The sequence below is a fragment of the Pelodiscus sinensis genome, chromosome 4, assembly GCF_052426305.1.
Source record: "Pelodiscus sinensis isolate ZL-2025 chromosome 4, ASM5242630v1, whole genome shotgun sequence".
Taxonomy (NCBI): domain Eukaryota; kingdom Metazoa; phylum Chordata; order Testudines; family Trionychidae; genus Pelodiscus; species Pelodiscus sinensis.
This window is the reverse complement of record NC_143055.1, coordinates 112049370-112070833: the sequence shown is the minus strand read 5'-3', so window position 1 is coordinate 112070833 and position 21464 is coordinate 112049370. Positions and strand designations below refer to the sequence as shown.

Here is a 21464-nt window from a genome sequence, read left to right as displayed (position 1 = left end):
TCACCGGGTTCCAGCCCAGGGCCCTTTAGGGTCCTGCCCACTCGGCGGGGAGTCCAGCCAATACACGCCGAGCCACGCTAACAGTCCTTTGCCCTGGGCTGCTTCCTACCACGCCTGGTTCCCTGGGGTCTATTTGCCTCGGAGTCAGCACTTGCCGGGGCTGCTGCCAGGGTTTCAGGCGTTCCGGTCTCTCAGGCGGGGGTTGGCTGCTGGCTTTACTCCCAGTCTATTGCGGGCTCTGTCTTTGGCCTCAGCTGCTGCAGGAACACCAAGGTTGCTGCCTGCTGCCTGCTCCCTTCCACCCTCCTCCTGCCCTCCCTCAAGCAGGGCTCTCTCTGATCTTATACCTGGGCTCTGCTGGGAGCATGCTCAGCAGGGCTGGATGGGCGGGGCCTCTTCCGCCAGCTGGGCCTGGGCTGCCCTCTGCCCTTCAGTGCAGGGCTTGTCTGCCCCATCACAGGAGGGCATGAGACTGAGGTGTTGTATTTTTTAAACAGTGAACTAGCAATACCGTATCTGTCTTAAATGTCAGTATTGGGCAAATTAATTGAAACTATAGTTAAGAATAGAATTGTCAGACACATAGGCTGTGTCCAGACTCAGGGGTTTTTTCGAAAAAAGTAGCCTTTTTTCGAAAAAACTTCACCTGCGTCTAGACTGCAGCCGCATTCTTTTGAAATTAAATCTTTTCTTTCGACGGCGGTAAACCTCATTTCACGAGGAAGAACGCCTTTTTTCGAAAGTGCTCTTTCGAAAAAAGGCGTTCTTGAATGCCAACAGGGCTTTTTAGAAAGAGAGCATCCAGACTCACTCGTTGCTTTCTTTCGAAAAAGCAGCTTGCTTTTTCGAAAGTACTGCTTGCAATCTAGACGCTCTTTTTCGAAAGAGCCTTTTTCAAAAGATACTTTCAAAAAAGCCTCTTTCGAAAGAGGCTTGCAGTCTTGACCTAGCCATAGAGAAGCATAATTTGTTGGAGGAAAAGTCAACATGGATTCTGTAAAGGGAAATCACGCCTTACTCTACTACTAGAGTTCTTTGAGGGGGTCAACAAGCATGTGGACAAGGGAGAACCAGTGGATATAGAGAGGAACCAAAGGGTAGGAATAAATAGTCAGTTTTCAGAATAGAGAGGGGTAACTAGTGGTATCCCCCAAGGTTCCGTCCTGGCACCAATCCTATTTAACCTAATTAAAAATGATCTGGAGGAAGGAGTAAACAGTGAGGTGGCAAAATTTGCAGATGTGGTCATCTCATCTCAAAAAAAGATATATTGGCATAGGAATGGTTCAGAAAAGGGCAACAAAAATGATTAAGGGTTTGGAATGGATCCCATATGAAGAGAGATTAAAAAGACTGGAACTTTTCAGCTTAGAAAAGAGGAGACTAGCAGGGGATATGATAGAGGTCTATAAAATCATGACAGGTATGGAGTCAGCGAATAAGGAAAAGATATTTACTTGTTTCCATAACATAAGAAATAAGGGTCACCAAATGAAATTAATTGGTAGCAGGTTTAAAACAAACAAAAGGAAGTTTTTTTTCACGCAGCGCTCAGTCAACCTGTGGAACTCTTTGCCAGAGGATGTTGTGAAGACCAGGACTTTAATAGGGTTCTGAAAAGAACTAGATAAATTCATGGAGGCTAGGTCGATTAATACTTATTAGCCAGGATGGGTAGGAATGATGTCTCTAACCTCTGTTTATCAGGGACTGGAAATGGATGACAGGAGAATGATTACTTGTTCTGTTCATTCCCTCTGGGGCATCTGGCATTAGCCACTGTTGGAAGTCAGGATACTAGACTAGATGGATCTTTGGATCTTTGGCTGTTCTTATGTTCCTTTGATATTAGATTCTTTTGTTCATTAGGTTGGCTCCTCATCTGAACAGTGTGGCTAAAATTCAGTAAGACAGACATATACAATTTTAAATAATATTTAAATAGAAATTGCAAAACTTTCCCAGGCAAAACAGTGTATGACCTAGGAAATATGACACTAGTGTATTGAATGCCAGATATATTTTAATGATCTCCTAAGCTTTACTCACCCGAATGGTAAATAGGGATATAAATTTGAGCTACTGGAAATCAGGATATTTAGTTTTAATCGCTCCAGGTTAGTGATGGAAATGTAAATCCCAGCCAAGAGACTTTTTCGTAATCAATTAAGTGGCCCTAACTACACAGGATCATTGCTATTTTGTGGGGAAAAATGATAATTGGAAATCTGCTCTACATTGTTATTTTTAATGAAGACCATTAACCCATGGAGCAATGTAACTGCACTAGCTAAGCTATTTCCCACAATTTTCAAACTCCTTTAACCTCTTATTATAGCAAAGCAAAAGCCCTGTTACAGTGAAGGTTAAGATGAGGTTTCTGTTAATGCTTGACTTGAAGACTTGATGTGCCTAATGAGAGCTTGTTTTCTGTTAGCAGTCTAAATCTGGGGACATTTGAACAAGTGATTCCCGAGATAAAGCCCCTAGAAAATAAAAACCACTTTTCTTAAAGTTCAGAAACTCTGACGACCTTCTACCTCACCCATAGAGGTAAATCCAAGACTTAGATTATTGGGCCAAGGTCTCGATACTCAGCGTTACTCCAACAGATCTCAACCACCCCTTACTGAGAAAGATTTTGCTTCTGCAGTTAGGCTTCTAGCAAGCAACATGTGTTTATTTTCACTCCTAATAGACATCACTGCGCATGCACAAACAAAAGCATTAACAGGATTGTCAGCCTACAGAGTTTCATGCTAGTTGATTAGCTCAAGGGGGAAAGTGGTGGTTCCTTCAATCTGACTCCACCAAGTGCCAGTTTGAGCTCTACGGGGCAGAAATCTGGGAAAGGGTGGGAAGCTTATTACTAAAAAATCTATTTTAAAAAACTAGTATTATTTTTAAAGCGACTGCTTGCAGGCAGGGAAGAGTATTTGGGGGCTGGAGGAGTGGGGGAAATAGGAATGAGAGGGACTTGGGGCTGCAGTAAGCCTACAGTAAGGGGAGGGGATTAAATGGAGATGGGAGATAGTGCAGATAAGAGGATTTGGGGGAATTTGGTGATGGAGTGGGACAATGGGAAAGAGAGAGATGGGAGTGGCTGGAAGGTAGATAGCACCATATTTTCTCTTTCTGTGTGTGTGGTAGGATCTGAGCCCCTTTCCCTTTCCTCCCACCCCACCTTATGTGGACTGGAAGTCCCTTCCTCCTATTGGGGTATGTCTAGACTACAAGGCTCCATCGAAAGAGCCATGTAGATGAGTTTACTAGACATAGGGAAATGAAGCAGCGATTTAAATAATTGTCACTTCATTTACATCAAAATGGCCACTGCGCTGTGCCACCAAACAGCTGATTGGCACAGCATAGCGGCCATTTTGATGTAAATGAAGCGGTGATTATTTAAATTGCCGCTTCATTTTCCTATGTATAGTAAACTCATCCATATGGCTCCATCGATGGAGCCATGTAGTCTAGACATACCCTTAGGCTACGTCTAGACTACATCCCTTTTTCAGAAAAGGGATGTAAATTAGACGTATTGCAATTGCTAATGAAGCGGGGATTTAAATCTCCCACGCTTCATTAGCATAAAAATGGCTGCTGCTTTTTTTCGGCACGGAGCTTTGTCAGAGAAAAGCGCTAGTCTAGACGTTGATCTTTAGAAAAATAAAGCCTTTTCCGAAAGATCCCTTATCCCTCTTGAAATAAGGGATAAGGGATCTTTCGGAAACGGCTTTATTTTTCAAAAGATCAGTGTCTAGACTGGTGCTTTTCTCCGACACAGCTCCATGCCGAAAAAAAGCCATCTATATGGCTGCCATAATATGGTGCCATCTATCCCCCTTGGAATAAGGGATAAGGGATCTTTTGGAAAAGGCTTTATTTTTCGAAAGATCAGCGTCTAGACTGGCGCTTTTCTCTGACAAAGCTCCGTGCCAAAAAAAAAGTGGCAGCCATTTTTATGCTAATGAAGCGCGGGAGATTTAAATCCCCGCTTCATTAGCAATTGCGGTACGTCTAATTTACATCCCTTTTCTGAAAAAGGGATGTAGACTAGACATAGCCTTAGTGTCTGAGCCGCAGTCCCTGTTTTGTCTGTTTGCCAAGATGTCGTATACCCTGGCGATCTGTGGAGGAAGCATAGAGCGGGTATGCTTGCAGCATGCACAATGGTACTGAAATAGGATGTGAGAAGTGGTATACTTGATGTATATCAGAAATTCTCCTCCTGCCCTGAGGAGAGGGGAAGAGAAACCCCACTGATAGGAATAGAGGAGTTCACTCATTTCAGAGCTATTGTTTTAAGCTGTATTCATGCATATTGCATACTCTTTCATCTCAGCACATCTCACTGAGATGAATGGGCTACTGAACACTGTTTTGAACAGACAACTTTTAAAAGAAATTTGGACGGAAATCTGAGAATGAACTGTAAGCAGTCAGGGAAAATCTGCCTTTGACAAGGGTTTTTTAGTTAAAAACAAAAAAACAAAAACCAAACCATCATCTGAGTACAGCCAAAATTCAGAAGACACTGAAACTATTTTTGAAAAGAAAAGAAATTGCATGTGAATGTGAACTCTCATTAGAGGGGAGGAGTGAAGAGGGTATGTGTGGAGGGCTCGGGGTGCGATCACCCCCTCCCAAGTCCAGAGGGGGGACCCCGCGGACCCCTGGCCCTCCTTTGCTTGCCTCCGGCCCCTGGGTCCCTGCCGGGCAGGCCGGGCAGTTGGGTGCGATCACCTCCCTCCCCGAGAGAAGAGGGGGGTCAGCAAACCCGCCCGCGTTACTCGTCCCCACGGGCTGAAGGGTCCGAGCCCCTTATTCCGACTCCGACCTCCTAATGCTGCGTGTCTCAGTCCCACAGCCTGTCCCGGTTGGCGTTGCTCAGGGTTGACGGCTTCGGTGGGGGAGGGAGAGGGACCCGGTCCCACCCACTCTCCAGGTCCCAGCCCAGGGCCCTGAGCGTCGGGGCTTATTCACGCCCCGGCACGGTAGACGGGGGGTCCCTTCTTCCGTAACCCGTCTACCCACGGGCGCCAGAAGGCCTCCGCCCCGGGCTGCTTCCTCCCTTCATCCTGCCCCCACCGACGGTCTATGCTCCCTCCCGACTTACCGTGCTTCTGTTGCGCGAGTTGGCGTGGGGGGGGGGGTCTGTAGAGAACCCAGGAGCCAGCCACCTGTCGCGTCTCCTGAGCCGGCCAGGGCGTTCCCTGCGTAGCCGCTGGGCGCTGTCTGGCTCGCTGTCGGAGCCCAGGCTCGTGGTCCGCCAGCGGTAGGGGCTGGCGTGAGACCCCCGGGCACAGTGTTGGGCCGCTGTCCGGGCCCGAGTGCGTCCCCGGTCCATCCCGGGACGCTGATTGCCTCCTGCTCCCCCAGTGGGAAGCCTCCTTCCCCTCTTCCGGGCCGGCAAGGCGTTTTAAAGCGTCCCGCCGGCCCCGCCGGCCCCGCCGTTGGCCGCCGGCCTTGCCGGCCTCAGGCGCCGCGGGTTGCTCCGGCGGCCATGCCTCCTCCCCTAACCTCCCCCATGCGGGGGCCGTCTGCCGCGCGCCTGCACAGTCGCAGGGGCAGGCTCCAGCTGCCCCGGCCGCGGCGTCTGCGGCGCTGGGGCGCCTCGCACATGTCCGCACCAGTCTTCCGGCCCGCCGGCCCCCCGGGAGTGCGGGCCGGTGACGGCCCGTCACAGTATGTATTCGTAGTGAGAGCTTATGTGCCTTACTGTGCCTCCGTTTTGCATATGTAAAATGGTGATAATATCAAGTTCTTTGAGTTCTCAGAGAACTATATACAACTAGGTTTTTTTAATTACTACCTAGCCACAATAGCATGTGAACTGTAAACTTAGGTGAGAACTGCATCGGCCTAGATGATCACTAACTCCTACCAACAAACATTTATCTTTCTGTTTAAAAATATTGAATGGCCAAATCTTTAACACAGAGTTAAGGTTGCCCTGTAATAGTTTGTGTCCTTCCAGAACGTTGGCTTCAGCAAAACTGAAATTTCTGAAAACAGGAAATACAGAGTTAAGGTAAATGTCATTCCAACCTTAACTATACCCTGTTTGTGCTATGCCTCCTGATGCCCATAGCACTCTGCTTCACTGTGATGGGCAGGGGCTGCTTGCAATTGCTGTATATTCAAACACTGAGCCTAAGAGAATACAGGCAGTCCCCGGGTTACGTACAAGATAGGGACTATAGGTTTGTTCTTAAGTTGAATTTGTATGTAAGTCAGAACTGGTACATATTGTAGAGGAAACTCTAGCCAAACATTTCTCCAGAGCTCAGTTTTATTCTCCCACACCTCACTTCCCTCAGTCCTTTATTCTCAAGCTGAGGTGTCTGCTGAGAAATGCCGCTCCACGTCTCCCTGGTCTGCTGGGGGAGGGGGGTGGGGGCGCTAGCTTCGCGTCTCCCTGGTCTGCTGGGAGGGGGCGCTAGCTTCGCGTCTCCCTGGTCTGCTGTGGAGAAGCAGCTATTGCAAGGTTGCCTCACCCCGTTTGTAAGTAGGGATCCGATGTAAGTCGGATGCATGTAACCCGGGGACTGCCTGTACTACACTTGTAAAATTCAGCAACCACTTCAAGCTCTTCTATAAACCATTCCCACTTACTTATATCACAATCACAGCTTTTCTACGCTATGCAAACGTATACCTACCCCATTCAATACAGCTACACCTAGCCCAATGAATGCTGCTGCAATGTGTGCAGATAATTTCCAGCAGCTGTTGCCAACTGTAGGGAGACAGTAAAGGTTGCAGGAGTGTTTTCTGTAAGTCTGTATTTCCTGGTTTTCAAAAAGTTTTGAGCTATTGCTAGGTGACTCTCGCTCTGTGTTAACAAAGTGTGGCAACAAGATACGTTTTAAAGGCTTATTCTAAACAAGCCTTACAAAAAGATTCACATAAGGAAAACCAAAATGCAGTTTAGGAAGATAATTAGAATTCCAATCAAGTAACAAGACTCGTAGTAACTTTTATTTAACCAGTATAATTAAATCCTTTGAGACTAACATTTTATCTCCAAAGAAATCCTGGGGCAACAGCAGTTTATGTAACAATGAGATATAACATAAAACAAAATTAAAGTCAAATACAAATGCTTATGGCAATTATTGATCAAAGAAACAGCATTCTGTGATTTTAAAGAAAAGTTCAAGTTTCTTGTGAATGTTTACAATCTGAGATGCTTATTAAAGTCTTGTAATAAACACAAATTAGTCCTGTAAGACATACCAAGTATGTCATGTTTGTATAATAATATATTTATGAGATTGTATCTTCTGTTGCTAACATTTCACATTATTTTGACATGATTTCATTAATGTCCACTAAAAAAATAGGAATAGAATGCTCAGTTCATTTTTTTACTTTTGGCCAAATCAGAACATAGTCGCCTGATATGAAGGTTTGAGTAACACCTTGGGTGTGTCTAGCCTACAGGATTTTTTCGAAAAGCCACTTTTTTCGAAAAAACTTCCCCTTCATCTAGACTTCCACCGCGTTCTTTTGAAATTAAATGGAAAGAACGCAGTTGGGTTTTTTTTACTGTGGTAAACCTCATTTTACAAGGAAGAATGCCTTTTTTCGAAAGTGCTCTTTTGAAAAAAGGTGTTCTTGAATGCAAACAGGGCTTTTTCGAAACGGAGTATCCAGACTGCCTGGGTGTTCTCTTTTGAAAAAGCGGATCACTTTTTCGAAAGAAGCAGTTGCAGTCTAGACGCTCTCTTTCGAAAGAGGCTTGTAGTCTAGACGTAACCTAAATGACTAAATCCAATTGATTTGATTCTTTAGGACGCGGACAATGGTGGGTACATCGTCTACAGTTTTAACCTCTCTAGTCCTGCACTCTCTGGTTCGGCAACATCTGTAGTCTGGAATGATTTTATTTAGCCAGTTGTCCACTTATCATGGGTGTGGCCAAGTTTCCCATCATCTCATAAAGTTTATTTACAGCCATCAGTCCTGGCGCTCAGTGTTCTGTGCTGTTATTTAACTCTACTTTACTCCTAAATGTCTTCTAAGAGCCCAGTAAGCAGTGGAAGTGTTGGTAATATAACTAGACAATATTTGCCTCCTTTGGTTCAACAAATTATCTGGTTTGGAACTGCTCAGGTCCTGAGTGTGCCAGGCTAGAGAGGGTCAACCTGTAATACAGATATTGATCTTTTTTTTTAGATTTTTTAATTTTAAGATTTCCTTTGGTTTCAGAGTGAAGATGGAAACTTGTTGCAGGTGCTTAATATTGATATTGTGATTGATAATAAGATTGACTTTGAATATCTAGACAGGTTTAGGGAATCTTCACATCAGACTATTTTTGGATAATATATTTAGCTTTTGAGACACTGGATATATCAAAAGATGTTTTTATCATGCACATTAAATATGATTCCAGATACATTATGTAAAGAAGCAGGGGAGGCAAATACAAATAATTAAATCCAGCTTGTCTATAAAAAGTCGTATGAAATAGATACAACATACGTGCTGCTATTTGTGTGATGAATCACAAAGCCTCACATGAAGTCTACCCATGAATCCATTTCCTAATTGATACTCATTTTAATAGTTGAACTTTATAAACAACTTCAACAGCTACCATGTTAAAATGTTTCCTGCTGTTCCTGCAACTTTGGACTCTCCACTCAAAATTATGGGTAACATTTTCAAAAGCACATATGTGATTTAGTAACCTCAATCCTATTTTCGAAAATGACTTAGGCTCATCAGTGCCTAAGTCTCATTGAAAGTCAATGACACATATAATATATTGTCTGATACGTAGGATATGTTGAAGGATAGTTCATTGGTATGAAAGCATGACTTATTTTAAGCTGCTAAAGTCAATGCGAAGTTTGCAAGTCTACCAGATAAGTATTAGCTGCACAAATTAAGAGTCCGGTTCTATTAATGCATGTTATTGAGTGCTGGCTGTGATTCAGAGAACATGTATGCCTTCATATTCAGGAAGTACTTAAGCACCTCCTTAACTTCAACCATGTGCTTAATTCTCATTGACTTCAATTTGATTGATGCACACACTTAAGTTAAATTATGTGCTTAAGTGTTTTCTTGAATGAGACCCAGTTACTAGGGGATTTCATATGGTAGTAAGCATTAAAGTCCAGATCCTTTAGTACTAATTGGTACACAGTACATGAAAGGGGTCTGTGTGCAAAAGTGTCTGGCCAAGAACTGCATTAACTCAAACTGGCCACAGGGATTGAGAGTGAGCAAAAGACTCTACATTGAATCCTTGCCATTGGAAGATGACTTTTATACCAGTTAGGCTAGCTTTGGAACCATATTCTGATAGCTGTGTAGTGCATATTGGCCTCATGATACTGTAGAAACGAGTCAGATCTTCAGACATATTTACAGACCCTAAGCAGCTTAACATAGAGGGTTGGGCATGATAGGATGAGTTTTTAAAATATCTTTCTAAAAACAAAACCATTATTAAATGTACAATCCCAGAAAGTTATGTAAAAGGACAAATTCTACACATGAACACGTGGAGCTCCATAGACGTCAATGAAGTGTTGCTATCTTGGTTTGTTTTTCTTCCTCTCAGTTGCTTTTGCAATACATTAATAATCATTTTTGCTATATTTTGGTTGAGTCTCCCATCTTTTGACTTTTATCAGAAGTTAACTGATACCTTAATTTCCATATAGAGAAATTAATTAGCCATAATTCAAAGTAGTAGCTTATAAATTAAATATATCGCTGTAGTTAAGTAGTTAAATGATTTTTATCCAATGTTGCATATGAGCTTTCCATTCTAAATCAGAAATCAGTGTCACTTTATGAGGGAAAAACCCAAAGAAAATGACAGAACTGTGTGGCTGTGTCACGTTACTGGATTTTGAGGGGAGCAGCCAGATCACGGATATATCCATGGGGGGGAAGTGTTGGCCCCAAAAGTGGTACAAAAAGTGGGCCATGTGAGGTGTCGAATAGAAGCTTACTTTCTTCAGATTCCATATATGCTATTCGTGTAATTGTATAATGTCGGTGTGTGAAGTTATAAGCATGTACTTTGTGTGGATACCAAATGTTTCTCTGTATGTGGTTGAACTATGGGCAAAGCAGCTCAGCCTACGGACATGCTAATGAGCAAGTCTCTATGGAACAATAGCCGTCTATAGGCCAAGGACACACCTCAAGAATGGTGACTGATACCTAGGGGCTACCAGCAGGGAACACAAGGATAGGCCACGGGCCAGGTGACCTGCTGCAGCCAAGAAGAGACCAGGAAGGAGGTATAAAGATGCCATGTGGCAGCCTCCATTTTGTCTTCAGATCTGCTCCTGACCCTAGATGCGGCCTCGCAGGAAATCACGAGCCGGGAAGAACTGTGGACCCATCCAGACATAGGCTGTACACCAATGACTTTTAAGCCAGCAGTTATAACATCTCTGCTGCGAGCCTGCATCGAGAACTGGGAGATTCGATGCATGTAATATATGGTACTTTAACAACCTTGCTCTCATGCTTTTCGTTCTTTCAGTAATAAACCTTTAGATTTTAGATTCTAAAGGATTGGCTCAGCGTGATCTTGTGGGTAAGGTCCAGAGTGTACATTGACCTGGGATCTGTGGCTGGTTTCTTGGAACCGGACACAACTTGTTTGGGGCTGGTGAGATTGGGCTCTAAGACCCCTCACCTGTGGGCAGGCCCAGAGCCATCTGGGCACAGATATTGCTGAGGTCTCAGAGGGGTTTTGCTCGTGAGGTTTCTGGCTGGCCAGGCAGGCAGCTGAAGCGCTCTGTGGGACTGGTTTGTGGCTTATTTGGGAAGGTCTCCAGTCTGGGGGCTGTAAGGAGCCCCAAATTTGAGCAATTCACCCTGAGCAGATGCCCTCAGCTGTGCCCAGACCCGGCTCGGTCTGTCACAGGCTTTCATGATAAAACATAGAGATCTCTCTGAACTACAGTACAGTGTTTTGTAGGATCCTTTCAGATCTGCAAAAAGTTTGCTGCTATTTAAGTTTTTGCTTTTTCCAAAGTGGATATCCTTGTGGCTGGCCTGTAGTCAATGTTTTCAGTTGTTGTTTTCATTTATTAGTGCATATTTTTATGTACGGTAGGGCATACTCAGAAACATTCCCTCAGTAAAAGATTCCTCAGCTGCCATGAGTCTGAGGGTATATCAGTAGTACAGTTAGAGGTGTGACTGCAGCACAGGCTGGCTACCTGTGCTAGCTTTAATCCAGGGAGCATGCTAAAAATGGCAGCAAAACTGTGTCAGCACAGACTTTACGGAGGGTTATAGAAGCACCCTGAGGACCCTTGCCACGTACTCACCTTGCTAGCCTGCATTGAATCTTGTACTACACATCTTCACGGCTACTTTTAGCCATGCTAGCTAGATTAAAGGTAGCATGGGATTGCCACAATGACATCTCCAGCTGCAGGGTAGAGGTATCCTAATACATTTATAAAGTGATATCTGTATATGTAAATTAAACCCTTCAAAACCTTTTGTTATATTAAATATTATATAATATACTATAAGCCTCTTTGTTTGGAACACCTCTCTCAAAAATTATGTTAGAACAATAATAGTGGCAAGCCCTGCTCTGGAGTTAGATTGGATGGCAAGAACGTGAAAGGAACTTTTTGTGCAACTCACTCCAAAGGGCTTGCCACAGTTTCTCTGCAATTAAGATTACTCTCTTTGGTGCCTCAAAGGTGACAAGGAGGAAACACAGCTACGAGCCTGGCCATTCCACCTGCTTTCTTAGCCCACGGAAGTACTAGCTGCATTGGGGAAAAGCAGATTGCACTGTCTCCATTATGTGCCAGGTTTCCATGAGGCACTATTGCATCTTCAGCTATTTTGAGTATGGTGCAGAGATGGGACATTAGCTTAGAACATTGCAACTAATGTAACTTGGTTCCTGACAGTGCATTGTGAGTGCCTTCTGTAGCTAATAAATGTGCTAGTCAAATTGTTTTGCCATAACACCACTAATACTTCCCACACAGTTGCCCCTGATCCTCAGATATGTGTATAGGTAGCACCTCCCAAAACTGAATTCTCTGGTCCAGCAACATCCATGGTCTGGCAGGACCACAGATGCTCCTTGATCAGAAAACCCCGGTAGCCTAGTGGCAGAAGAGCAGTCCAGGAGGGGCTGGTTGAAGCAGTGGGATGGGGCAGAAGCTGGCAGCAGCCCTCAATAGCCTGTGTCACTGGGACCATGTTGGGGCAGCCCCTGCCGGTGCAGGAGTAGGCCAGCAACAGCCCATGGCAGCGCGGTCAGTCTGTGGAAGCGAGACCAAGACTGAGGCTGGTGGCAGCCCCCAGCAGCATGGGTCTGGAGCCCTGGACAGCCTGCGGAAGCTGGGCCAGAGCCTGTGGAGCAGGAGCCCACAGTCTCAGCAGTCTGCGGCAGAGGACCTAGGTCTGGGGCTGGAGAAAGCCCCAGCAGCCCACAACAGAGTGGGGCTGGAGCCTCGGACAGCTGGTGAAAGCAGGACCAGAACCACAGGCTGCTGCGGGGCTGGGGCCAGAGCCTGAGCCCTTGGCAGCCCGATCAGAGCTAGAGCCAGTCCCTAGCAGCTCATGGTAGTGGGGCTGGAGTCTGTGGCAGTGTGAGCTGCCGGACCCCAGCAGGCAATCCAGCTGGGGCAGCAGCAGCGGGATCCCTCCTTATTTTGGTCAAATTGTCTTGGTGGTCCTATGTCATCTTACTTTTTTTGTGGTCTTTCAAAAATGAACTAACCTTAATGACACTGAGCTTATGATTATTTTGTTTAAATTCTTTGATTCACCGCCACTCCAAGGACATGGTTAATAATACATAAGCTCTATGTGTACTGAATTTTTCTTGTATCTTTCTTCTAAACAGGCTTTCAAGTTTACTTCTGTGGAGAAACTTGACAGTACTCTGACCTTCTTATTGAAAAGCAAGGTGTCTGTGTCTGAATTCGGTGCTTTCCCGAATGAAGAGGATCATCAACAAGCTAGTGAGTATATTCTCTTATGCATTGATTTGTATCCTGCTATTGTAGCAATTGCCTATTTAAGACAAATTTTGGATGTTCATATAGGCACCATTAGTAAAATGCAAAATTCTTCATTAAGAGCACCAGTAATCAGGACATAGTTAAAATAGCTTACAAACATCTGTCACATTGTTGACACATACACTATGTCAAAAATTGTGCATGTTACTTGTGTTTGGTCATGGCTACAAGTTTAATTTCAAGCTGTGGCTATTGATAGGCAATAAGAGATGTACACCAATATTGAGGAGATGAGAGAGAGAGAGAGAGAGAGAGAGAGAGAGAGAGAGAGATTGAAATGAGATATATTTGCCCTACTTTGTAATAATCATTCTCCCACAATACAGATTTTAATTTAATTTTCTAATTATTGTTAGGATGTAATTGTTCAAAATGCAAAAAAGAGGATAGATGTGTTTGAATCTTAAAACTATCTATTGCATTAAGTATCTATACTCTGTTTAAGAAAAATAGTTTCCATTACTTTATGTAGTAGAAAGGTATTTCATAGAAAAGCATCCCAATTGGCCATAAAATAGAAATATGGACTCTTTTTAGCTGGTTCACTGGGATAGCAGCAGAAATTAATATTTAAAGTCAACCCACCAACAAGGGGAACTGGGGAGGGCAAAAGGAGCAGTTGCCCTGAGGTCCAGCGATACAAAGGGCCCAGGGTTTCTGGCTGCTGCTACTGCTATTGCAGCAATGACAGTGGCTGGAGCTCCAGACCCTTTAAATCACTGCCAGAACACTACACTGCATGCTTCATGCAACTCTGAGGGCTGGGGGGTGGGGGAGGTCTTGCCACACTCTGAGCATCATGGAGAATTGGCTATCCCTGGCCCCGCCCCTTCCAGGGGCAGAGAGCCAACATCTTCCACTTTGTCGAGGGGTTCACAAAGGCTGTCAGTTCCCCTGTTTAGAGACCAGAATCGAAGGCTTGGTTGAATTCATTTACATACTTTATGTTTCCAACACATTTGAAAGTATATTGCAAATATCTGATGGCTCTTCCTTAGTTGGGCTTCTAAAGTGTCATGGTGGGCATTTGCAAGATGTATGACAGACCTGAGTTTCTCCTGAAGCCTTGCTGCAAAGTTAGAAGCCCAGAAAATACAGATTTTCCCTGTCAGTTTTTATTGAGTATGAATTTGAGGCATCAAAAATATCCATAATGAATGAATATTTATTTGAGTTAGTTTCTTTCTTCTCATTTGGGTACATGGAGCAAGGTTTCAGGAGAAATATACTTATTACTTCAAAATACAAGATTGGAAATATTATTATTGTCATTGATATTTGTCATGTTGACTTATATTTTTCATAACCACAGTCTTGGTTACTCTTGGTTTCTATCCATAGAGTACATATTCACCTCTCTGCATAAGCCCAGCACAAGGCCTATTCATCACTTAAATTCCACTTACATTCTCAAAATAAGTCTTATGTGGGTTTGAGGTGCTGCATACCAATCTGTCAGCCTTATGCCCATCCTCTGGAGTGATGGTGTATAACTTTTATTGTATATGTCATGTATCGTACCTCTCCTTATTACTTCAGTGAGACAGAGTTTTGCCTAAGTAAAGTGTAAAGAATGTGCTTTGAATATAGACATTATTGCTCTTAACCTTCCTGCATTATGGGAGTGATAATGAGAAAAGAAAGTGGCTTTCATATCTACATTAACAAATCAGGAGTTAAACTTTTAGTGACCAAAACTGTTACCATCCCATAGCTGTTCATAGCCAATTGTGGACACACCAGAGCAGTTCTTTATGGCTATACAGCTGTGAAATGTTTCAGAAATATTCCCTGTGCTTAGCTTCAGTATGACAAATCTGCAAGTTCAAGAACAGTTATTTTCCTTCTGAGGCTTTTGTGTGTTCAAATAATTACAGTACTTTGCTAGCATATACAACATAAAACCTCTTTTGTCCATTTTAATGAGTTAAATACGGTACAGTAGAACAATTCTTTACAGTAGAACATCTCTAATTTGAGCTAATAGGAAACCCATTCCAAATTACTGAATGTTTTGGATCAGCAATTAAGTGAACAATTGCCATTTAAAAAAAGTAAGCTAAGAAGCAAAGTACATTTTGTGATGCATTATCCTTATTCATTTATTTTGACAGGTGACGATTTAGTTTTTTATGATGATACTTCACAGTGTAACTTATTTTATAATTATAAAAAATTCTTATCAGAAGAGATCTCAATATGGCACTCTGTTAAATCTCTGAGAAGGGAGAGTGCAAACTCTGTACATATTAGTGAAATGCAGATTAGCATCTGCTCTATTTCATGTGGTATACAGATATGTTTACTACAGGTTGAACATCTCTAGTCCAGCACTGTTGGGACCTGACTGGTGCCAAACTAGAGAATTTGCCAAGCCACAGGAGGTCAATATTGTCTGTCAGTATTACCAACACTTCCACTGCTTACTGGGCTCTTAGAAGAGATTTAGGAGTAAATTGGAGCTAAATAACACAGAACACTGAAAGCCTGGACTTGTGGCTATAAACAAACTTTATGGGACTATAGGAAACTTGGCCAAATTAATGATAAGTGGGCATCCAGCTAATTAAAATCCTGCTGGACCATGGATGTTGCTGGACCAGAGAGTGCCAGGTTAGAGAGGTTCAATCTGTAGAAGATTTACTCAGTGTTGCTTGTGTCCTAAACTCAATTAATTTTTGGAGGGGAAGGGGCTTTGGAAAATAAAATGAAAATGTACTTGCTTCATTTAAATCATTGCTCTTAGGTGAGTTTGGGGATAAGGGTTTCAGCATGCAGGCTGCCCTGGGGAGAGACTAGCCCAGACTTCTCTCACCCCTGCACCTTGGGTTCAGGTGAGAAGCACCTCTCCATGGCTGATACAGATCCAACAGGCACAGCTGGGGAAGGGGTGCATGTTCCCTGGCTGGGGCAGGTCCAGGTTTGTCTGCCCTCTGTGTTCCCCAGCCAAATTGAGTAATGCAGCAAACGCTCCATTTTCCTCTCATTAAAGGGCACATGGTAGATGGGAGGCTCCAGGCTGGGCAGTCCCGGATGTGGCAAGGGGGGGCACTGCCAGCTGGCCCCTTTCACCTACTTGGAGATTCTGTTTCTTTTCTGTACGGTTTTATGAGAAGCAATCCCATTCCAGGCATATCCCTGGCAAAACCAAACCCTGACCTTGGTTTAAGTTGTGAAAAGTGGAAGTTCGATACTGAATTTGGCGGTCCTAGCTCTTACCATTTAGGAGGAGTTCTTGGACAGATGGACAGACAGATAGACAAACTCTCTCAAATATGTAGTAGATAAAATATAACTAAACTAGCTCATGCAGTGCAAGATAAAATCTCTAGAACATTTTAGCTAGCCCATTGTTCTAAATCATCTGTATTATTACAGTACACCACTAATGGCGTAAGTAATTAGTCCTATTCCCACTTGCTTCAAAAGCATTTGAACACTGCAAAAATTCTAATTGTAGCATAATTTCTAGTGGTCTAAACAGTATTTAAGGTGGTGCAGAACCCTATATTTCCTATTCAGATGTGAGATGCCATTTAAGTGAAAGAAAAGATGTGTGTAACTGTAGCTACTGAGTACTGACATTAGCCACATGACATGATATATAAGGTTTAGTAACAGACCTCTTACCAACATTCATATGTATCACAAGACAGACCTCTTACCAACATTCTTATGTATCACATCCTTACTAAAGGTGGAGCTGAAATTCATGCCACCAAGAAAGTAGCTGGAGTCCTTCACTAAGGCTGTGTCTACACTGGGCCACTTATTCCGGAAAATCAGCCGCTTTTCCGGAATAAGCTGCGAGCTGTCTACACTGGCCCTTGAATTTCCGGAAAAGCAACGACGCTCTATTGTACAAAATCAGCCGCTATTCCGGAAAAACTATTCTGCTCCCGCTCGGGCATAAGTCCTTATTCCGGAACACTGTAGTCTTTTCCAGAAAAAAGCCCAGTAGTCTTTTCCGGAAAAAAGCCCTGATCGCGAAAGTGATGCTTGGGGCTCTTTTCCGGAAAGGCGCGTCTACATTTGCCACGGACGCTTTTCCAGAAAAAGGGCTTTTTGCCCTTGTAGACGCTCCTTTTCCGGAAATACTTATAACGAAAACTATTCTGTTTTAAGCATTTCTGGAAATTCATGCCAGTGTAGACACAGCCTAACAGAATTTATCTTCCTTTCTTCATTGATTTTTTGAGCCAGATGCCATGATACACTAAGGAAGGGGAAAATGTGGAAGAAGCTTATTAGCACCTCCATAGTTTAGATCACATGGAGATTTTTATTTAAAGTGCAAATAAAATCCTGTCATCCACACTTCATAATCAAATCAAATTGCTTTAACACAATAATTCTTCAATTTGTCTATAATTTTTTTATTGGTGAAAGATTCTGTAACCATGGCAGAAGTGAGCCTTTTTTTTTTTTTTTTTTTTTTTTAAATTACCCTGGAGAGTCTAAGGTTTTTCTGGGCCCTTTACAGCTAAAACACCCACAGTCATTATAAACCGCAAAGTTCATACACATGTATATTTTCATAACATCTCACATATTAGTAAGGCAGTTTTCAAGTTACATTAAACACAAACTCCTCTTATTCATTATAAGCCAATGTAGATCCACAAATAGAGAAGCTGATGGAGTTGCCAGATACGCCAGCTCCATCTGTTCTCTCTTGTTGGCCAGCTTGCCTTCCTGACTCCCCAGCTATCTTCTGTGAATTCTGGATGTCATAGGATGGTGAGGAAGTGAGTCTGTGACCAGAAGGTAAAGAAGGATGATGTGATGACCGTGCATACTGCAAGGGGCACAGGGTAAAGAGAAGAAGCAGATCAGAGAGGAGCAATGTTCCAACAGGTTCCTTATAATTTGTTGGAGGGAAATACTGCATAATGTCAACATACCCCAGTCATCAACAGATGAATTGAACCTGGGTGCTTTGGAGCTTAGTACAGTAGCTTCTGTAGATAAGGTTAGAGAGCAGACTAATTTCTCTCTCTGTAATTGGTCTTGGGGCCACTAGATGGGACCCAGAAGATGTGTGGGTTACATACTTCTAGCTGAGGGGGCATGTGGCAAGCTTCACAGCTGAAATTCCGGATGATGCCTAACTTATAAAGCTGATGGATCTGGATCATTGGCAGGTGGGACTAAGTGTTGGACCTTAGGGGCTAAAGTCATGAGTCCTTACCCCATGAGTGACAAGCCAATAACTGGCTGGTCACTAAGGCTGTCTAGCAGACTCATTGGCTGTGTCTTCATTGGCACTCCTTTCCGGAAAAGGGATGCTAATGAGACACTTCAGAATTGCAAATGCTGCGGGGAATTTAAATATCCCCCACGGCATTTGCATGAACATGGCTGCCGCTTATTTCTGGCTCGGGGTTTTGCCGGAGAAAAGCGCCAGTCTAGATGGGATCTTGCGGAAAATAAGCCCTTTTCCGGAAGATCCCTTACTTTCAAGTAGGAATAAGGGATCTTCCGGAAAAGGGCTTATTTTCCGCAAGATCCCGTCTAGACTGGTGCTTTTCTCCGGCAAAACCCCGAGCCAGAAAAAAGCGGTAGCCATGTTCATGCAAATGCCGCGGGGGATATTTAAATTCCCCGCGGCATTTGCAATTCCAAAGTGTCTCATTAGCATCCCTTTTCTGGAAAGGGGTGCCAATGCAGACACAGCCATCATGTTTCCTGAAAGTGGTCTCAGTGCCATGAAATGGGTTGGCACACCACACCCTGGAGGTGTGTGGGGATTATATTATGAACCAAAGGAAATTTGTCAGAGTGTAGCTCCTCCATGACCCATCGTCCCAAGTTAGGCCCATTCCCATCTCAACCTTCCACCATCTGCAATCTCTGTTAAGATGTGAAATTTAAACTCATCCAGAGCATATGAAAGTTGAAGAATTAATCATGAGTTCTTTGCACCATGCTGAACTGTGTGTGTTCAAATAATTGCTGCACATGTGTTCATTTTCTCTCTGCTGACACAAAAGATGTAGGTTCACAAGGTCAACAGTAGTAATTATCTGTAATCATAATGTTGGGTTCTGGAAAAGGAATACATACTGCCCATTCAGTAAGTGACAACAGCAGGAAAAGAGGCACCCATGTATATTCTAGTTAATGAGTAAAATATATGTGTTGGTTTTGAATTGATAAGCTAAAAATAGGCATAAAGTGCATCTTTTTGAATTGCAAACATGGCCATATGGCTCACAAGCCTTTCAGGAACTTGGTTTTCCTGAAAAGCATGGAGCCATGTACAAAAATGTACACTAAATGTATGTGCAGTTATCAAAGTTGCCAACATACCTTTTATTTGTGCACACAAATGGCACTGAATATCTGATGAGGCATATGCAAATATCTCATCATTGTCATGCTATTGTTATCATCATATATAAATAATCCACAGGTATTGTAATTGCCCCGAGCCTCACATTTTCAGAATGAAGCCCACGCTATACAAGGTGTGACTGCAGCTTTGGTAGACATATGTGTGTTAGATTTACCCATGTTAGATGCTAACAATAACTGTGCACATATGGCAGCACAGGAGTTAGCACTGATTGTACAAGTAGATTGTGCGATAATTTAAATCTTCACTGCTCTCCTGACAGTTTTTCACTTTACAGAATTTTGAATTTAAAGTACTGTATTTCGTCACTAGGGCTACAAGCCTCTTTCGAAAGAGGCTTTATTGAAAGATACTTTTGAAAAAGCCTCTTTCGAAAAAGAGAGTCTAGACTGCAAGGAGTACTTTCGAAAAAGCAAGCCACTTTTTCGAAAGAGAGCACCCAGGCAGTCTGGATGCTCTCTTTCGAAAAAGCCCTGTTTGCATTCAAGAACGCCTTTTTTCGAAAGAGCACTTTCGAAAAAAGGCGTTCTTCCTCGTGAAATGAGGAGTACCGCTGTTGAAAGAAAAGCTGCGTTCTTTCGATTTAATTTCTGTAGTCTAGACGCAGGTGAAGTTTTTTCGAAAAAACCCTGCAGTCTAGACACAGCCTTGGTGTGTATTCAGGGCCATCAAAGCGGGAGAGGAACAAATGGGAGTAGCTGCCCCTGAGCATGGTGATTTATAAGGGTTCATGGCTCCAGGCTAACACTGAAGCTCCTTCCATAGCAGCAATGGCTCAAGCCCTGAGCCCTTTAAATCGCTGCCATAGCCCCAGGTGGTACTGAGGACTAGCTGGAGGACTTGTGATGCAGTCTGGGCAGCACTAAGGGCTGTCTGACCCTATCCCTACCTGTGCTGCCCAAGGCTCTGCCCCTTTCTGGGGGCCTGAAGCTGAGCCCCCACCTTTCCCATGCACCTGAAGTCTGCCACCAGTTATGTGTGTGTGTTGTTATGAATTAACACTGGTTAGATTATTTTTCATAGAATCATAAAATCACAGAACTGGAACCTCAAGAGGTCAAGTGCAGTCCCTGGCACTCATGCCAGTACCAAGCACTATGTCGACCATCCCTGACAGGTATATGTCTAACATGCTCTTAAATACCTCCAGTGATGGAAATTCCACAACTTCCCCAAGCAATTTTTTCTAGTGGTTAACCAGCTTGACAGGCAGTTTTTTCCAAATGTCCTACCAAAACTTCCCTTGCTGCAGCTTAAGCCCATCATTTCTTGTCCTATCGTCAGAGTTAAGGAGAATAATTTTCTCTACATCCAACATTTAGCTGCTACTGGCATTCATAAACCTCCACTCAGCTACTGCCTAACCCTGTATGTGGCTAACCTCCCATGGTCCTCAAGTTCTGCCAGTGAAGTCCACATGGCACCTGCATTTCTTGTTGTAAACCATGTGCAAATCTAAGTCCTAAATGTGTTTTACACCTAAGCCCCAGTGGGATCCACAAAACTTACATGTTCCTCTATTAATCTCATCATTGGGGCTCAATCTGGTAGCGGTGCTCCTAGTCTAGTGCATGGGTCTGGTGGTGCTGCCCCTGGGTTGTTAGAAAACCAGGTTAATATCTCTGGGTTGGAGCAGAGACTTGAACCTCGGTCTCTCGTTTTCCATCTGAACACGTTAGCCACTGAGCTATAGAGTATATAGAAAAGGAGGCCCTCTTCAGCTCACCTTTTGGAACTGTTCCGCTTTTTATAAATAATTCAATATTCACTGAGTAAGCGTGGGAATGACCTTATATCCCAGTGGTTAGGGCACTGACCTAGGAGACCTGAGCTGAAATCTCTGCCCTAAAGCAGGCATTTGTTCCTGACTCTCCCAAATCCTAGCTGTGCATTCTAAATATTGGGCTAGTGGGCATGTTGGAGGCATCATCATCACCACCCAGTCCTTTTCCTTTGTTTCAAGGAAGAGCTGATCTGCCTTAGGTGCCTAACTCCAGGAGAGGGTTCATGGTTGTGAAGCCTAAGTGTAAGGGGACTATTACCCCTTACTAAAACTC

At 43.6% G+C, this 21464-nt stretch overlaps 1 protein-coding gene across 3 annotated transcripts in view; it reads left to right on the top strand.

The window, feature by feature from the left end:
- BANK1 (B cell scaffold protein with ankyrin repeats 1) overlaps window positions 1–21464 on the top strand; it is a 416748-nt gene that overhangs the window by 97889 nt on the left and 297395 nt on the right. For all 3 annotated transcript variants that reach the window (XM_075929668.2, XM_089778053.1, XM_075929667.2), the window contains exon 7: window positions 12872–12989. In XM_075929668.2, coding sequence (XP_075785783.1) covers window positions 12872–12989 — 118 coding nt within the window. The remainder of the gene's footprint in view (window positions 1–12871; window positions 12990–21464) is intronic.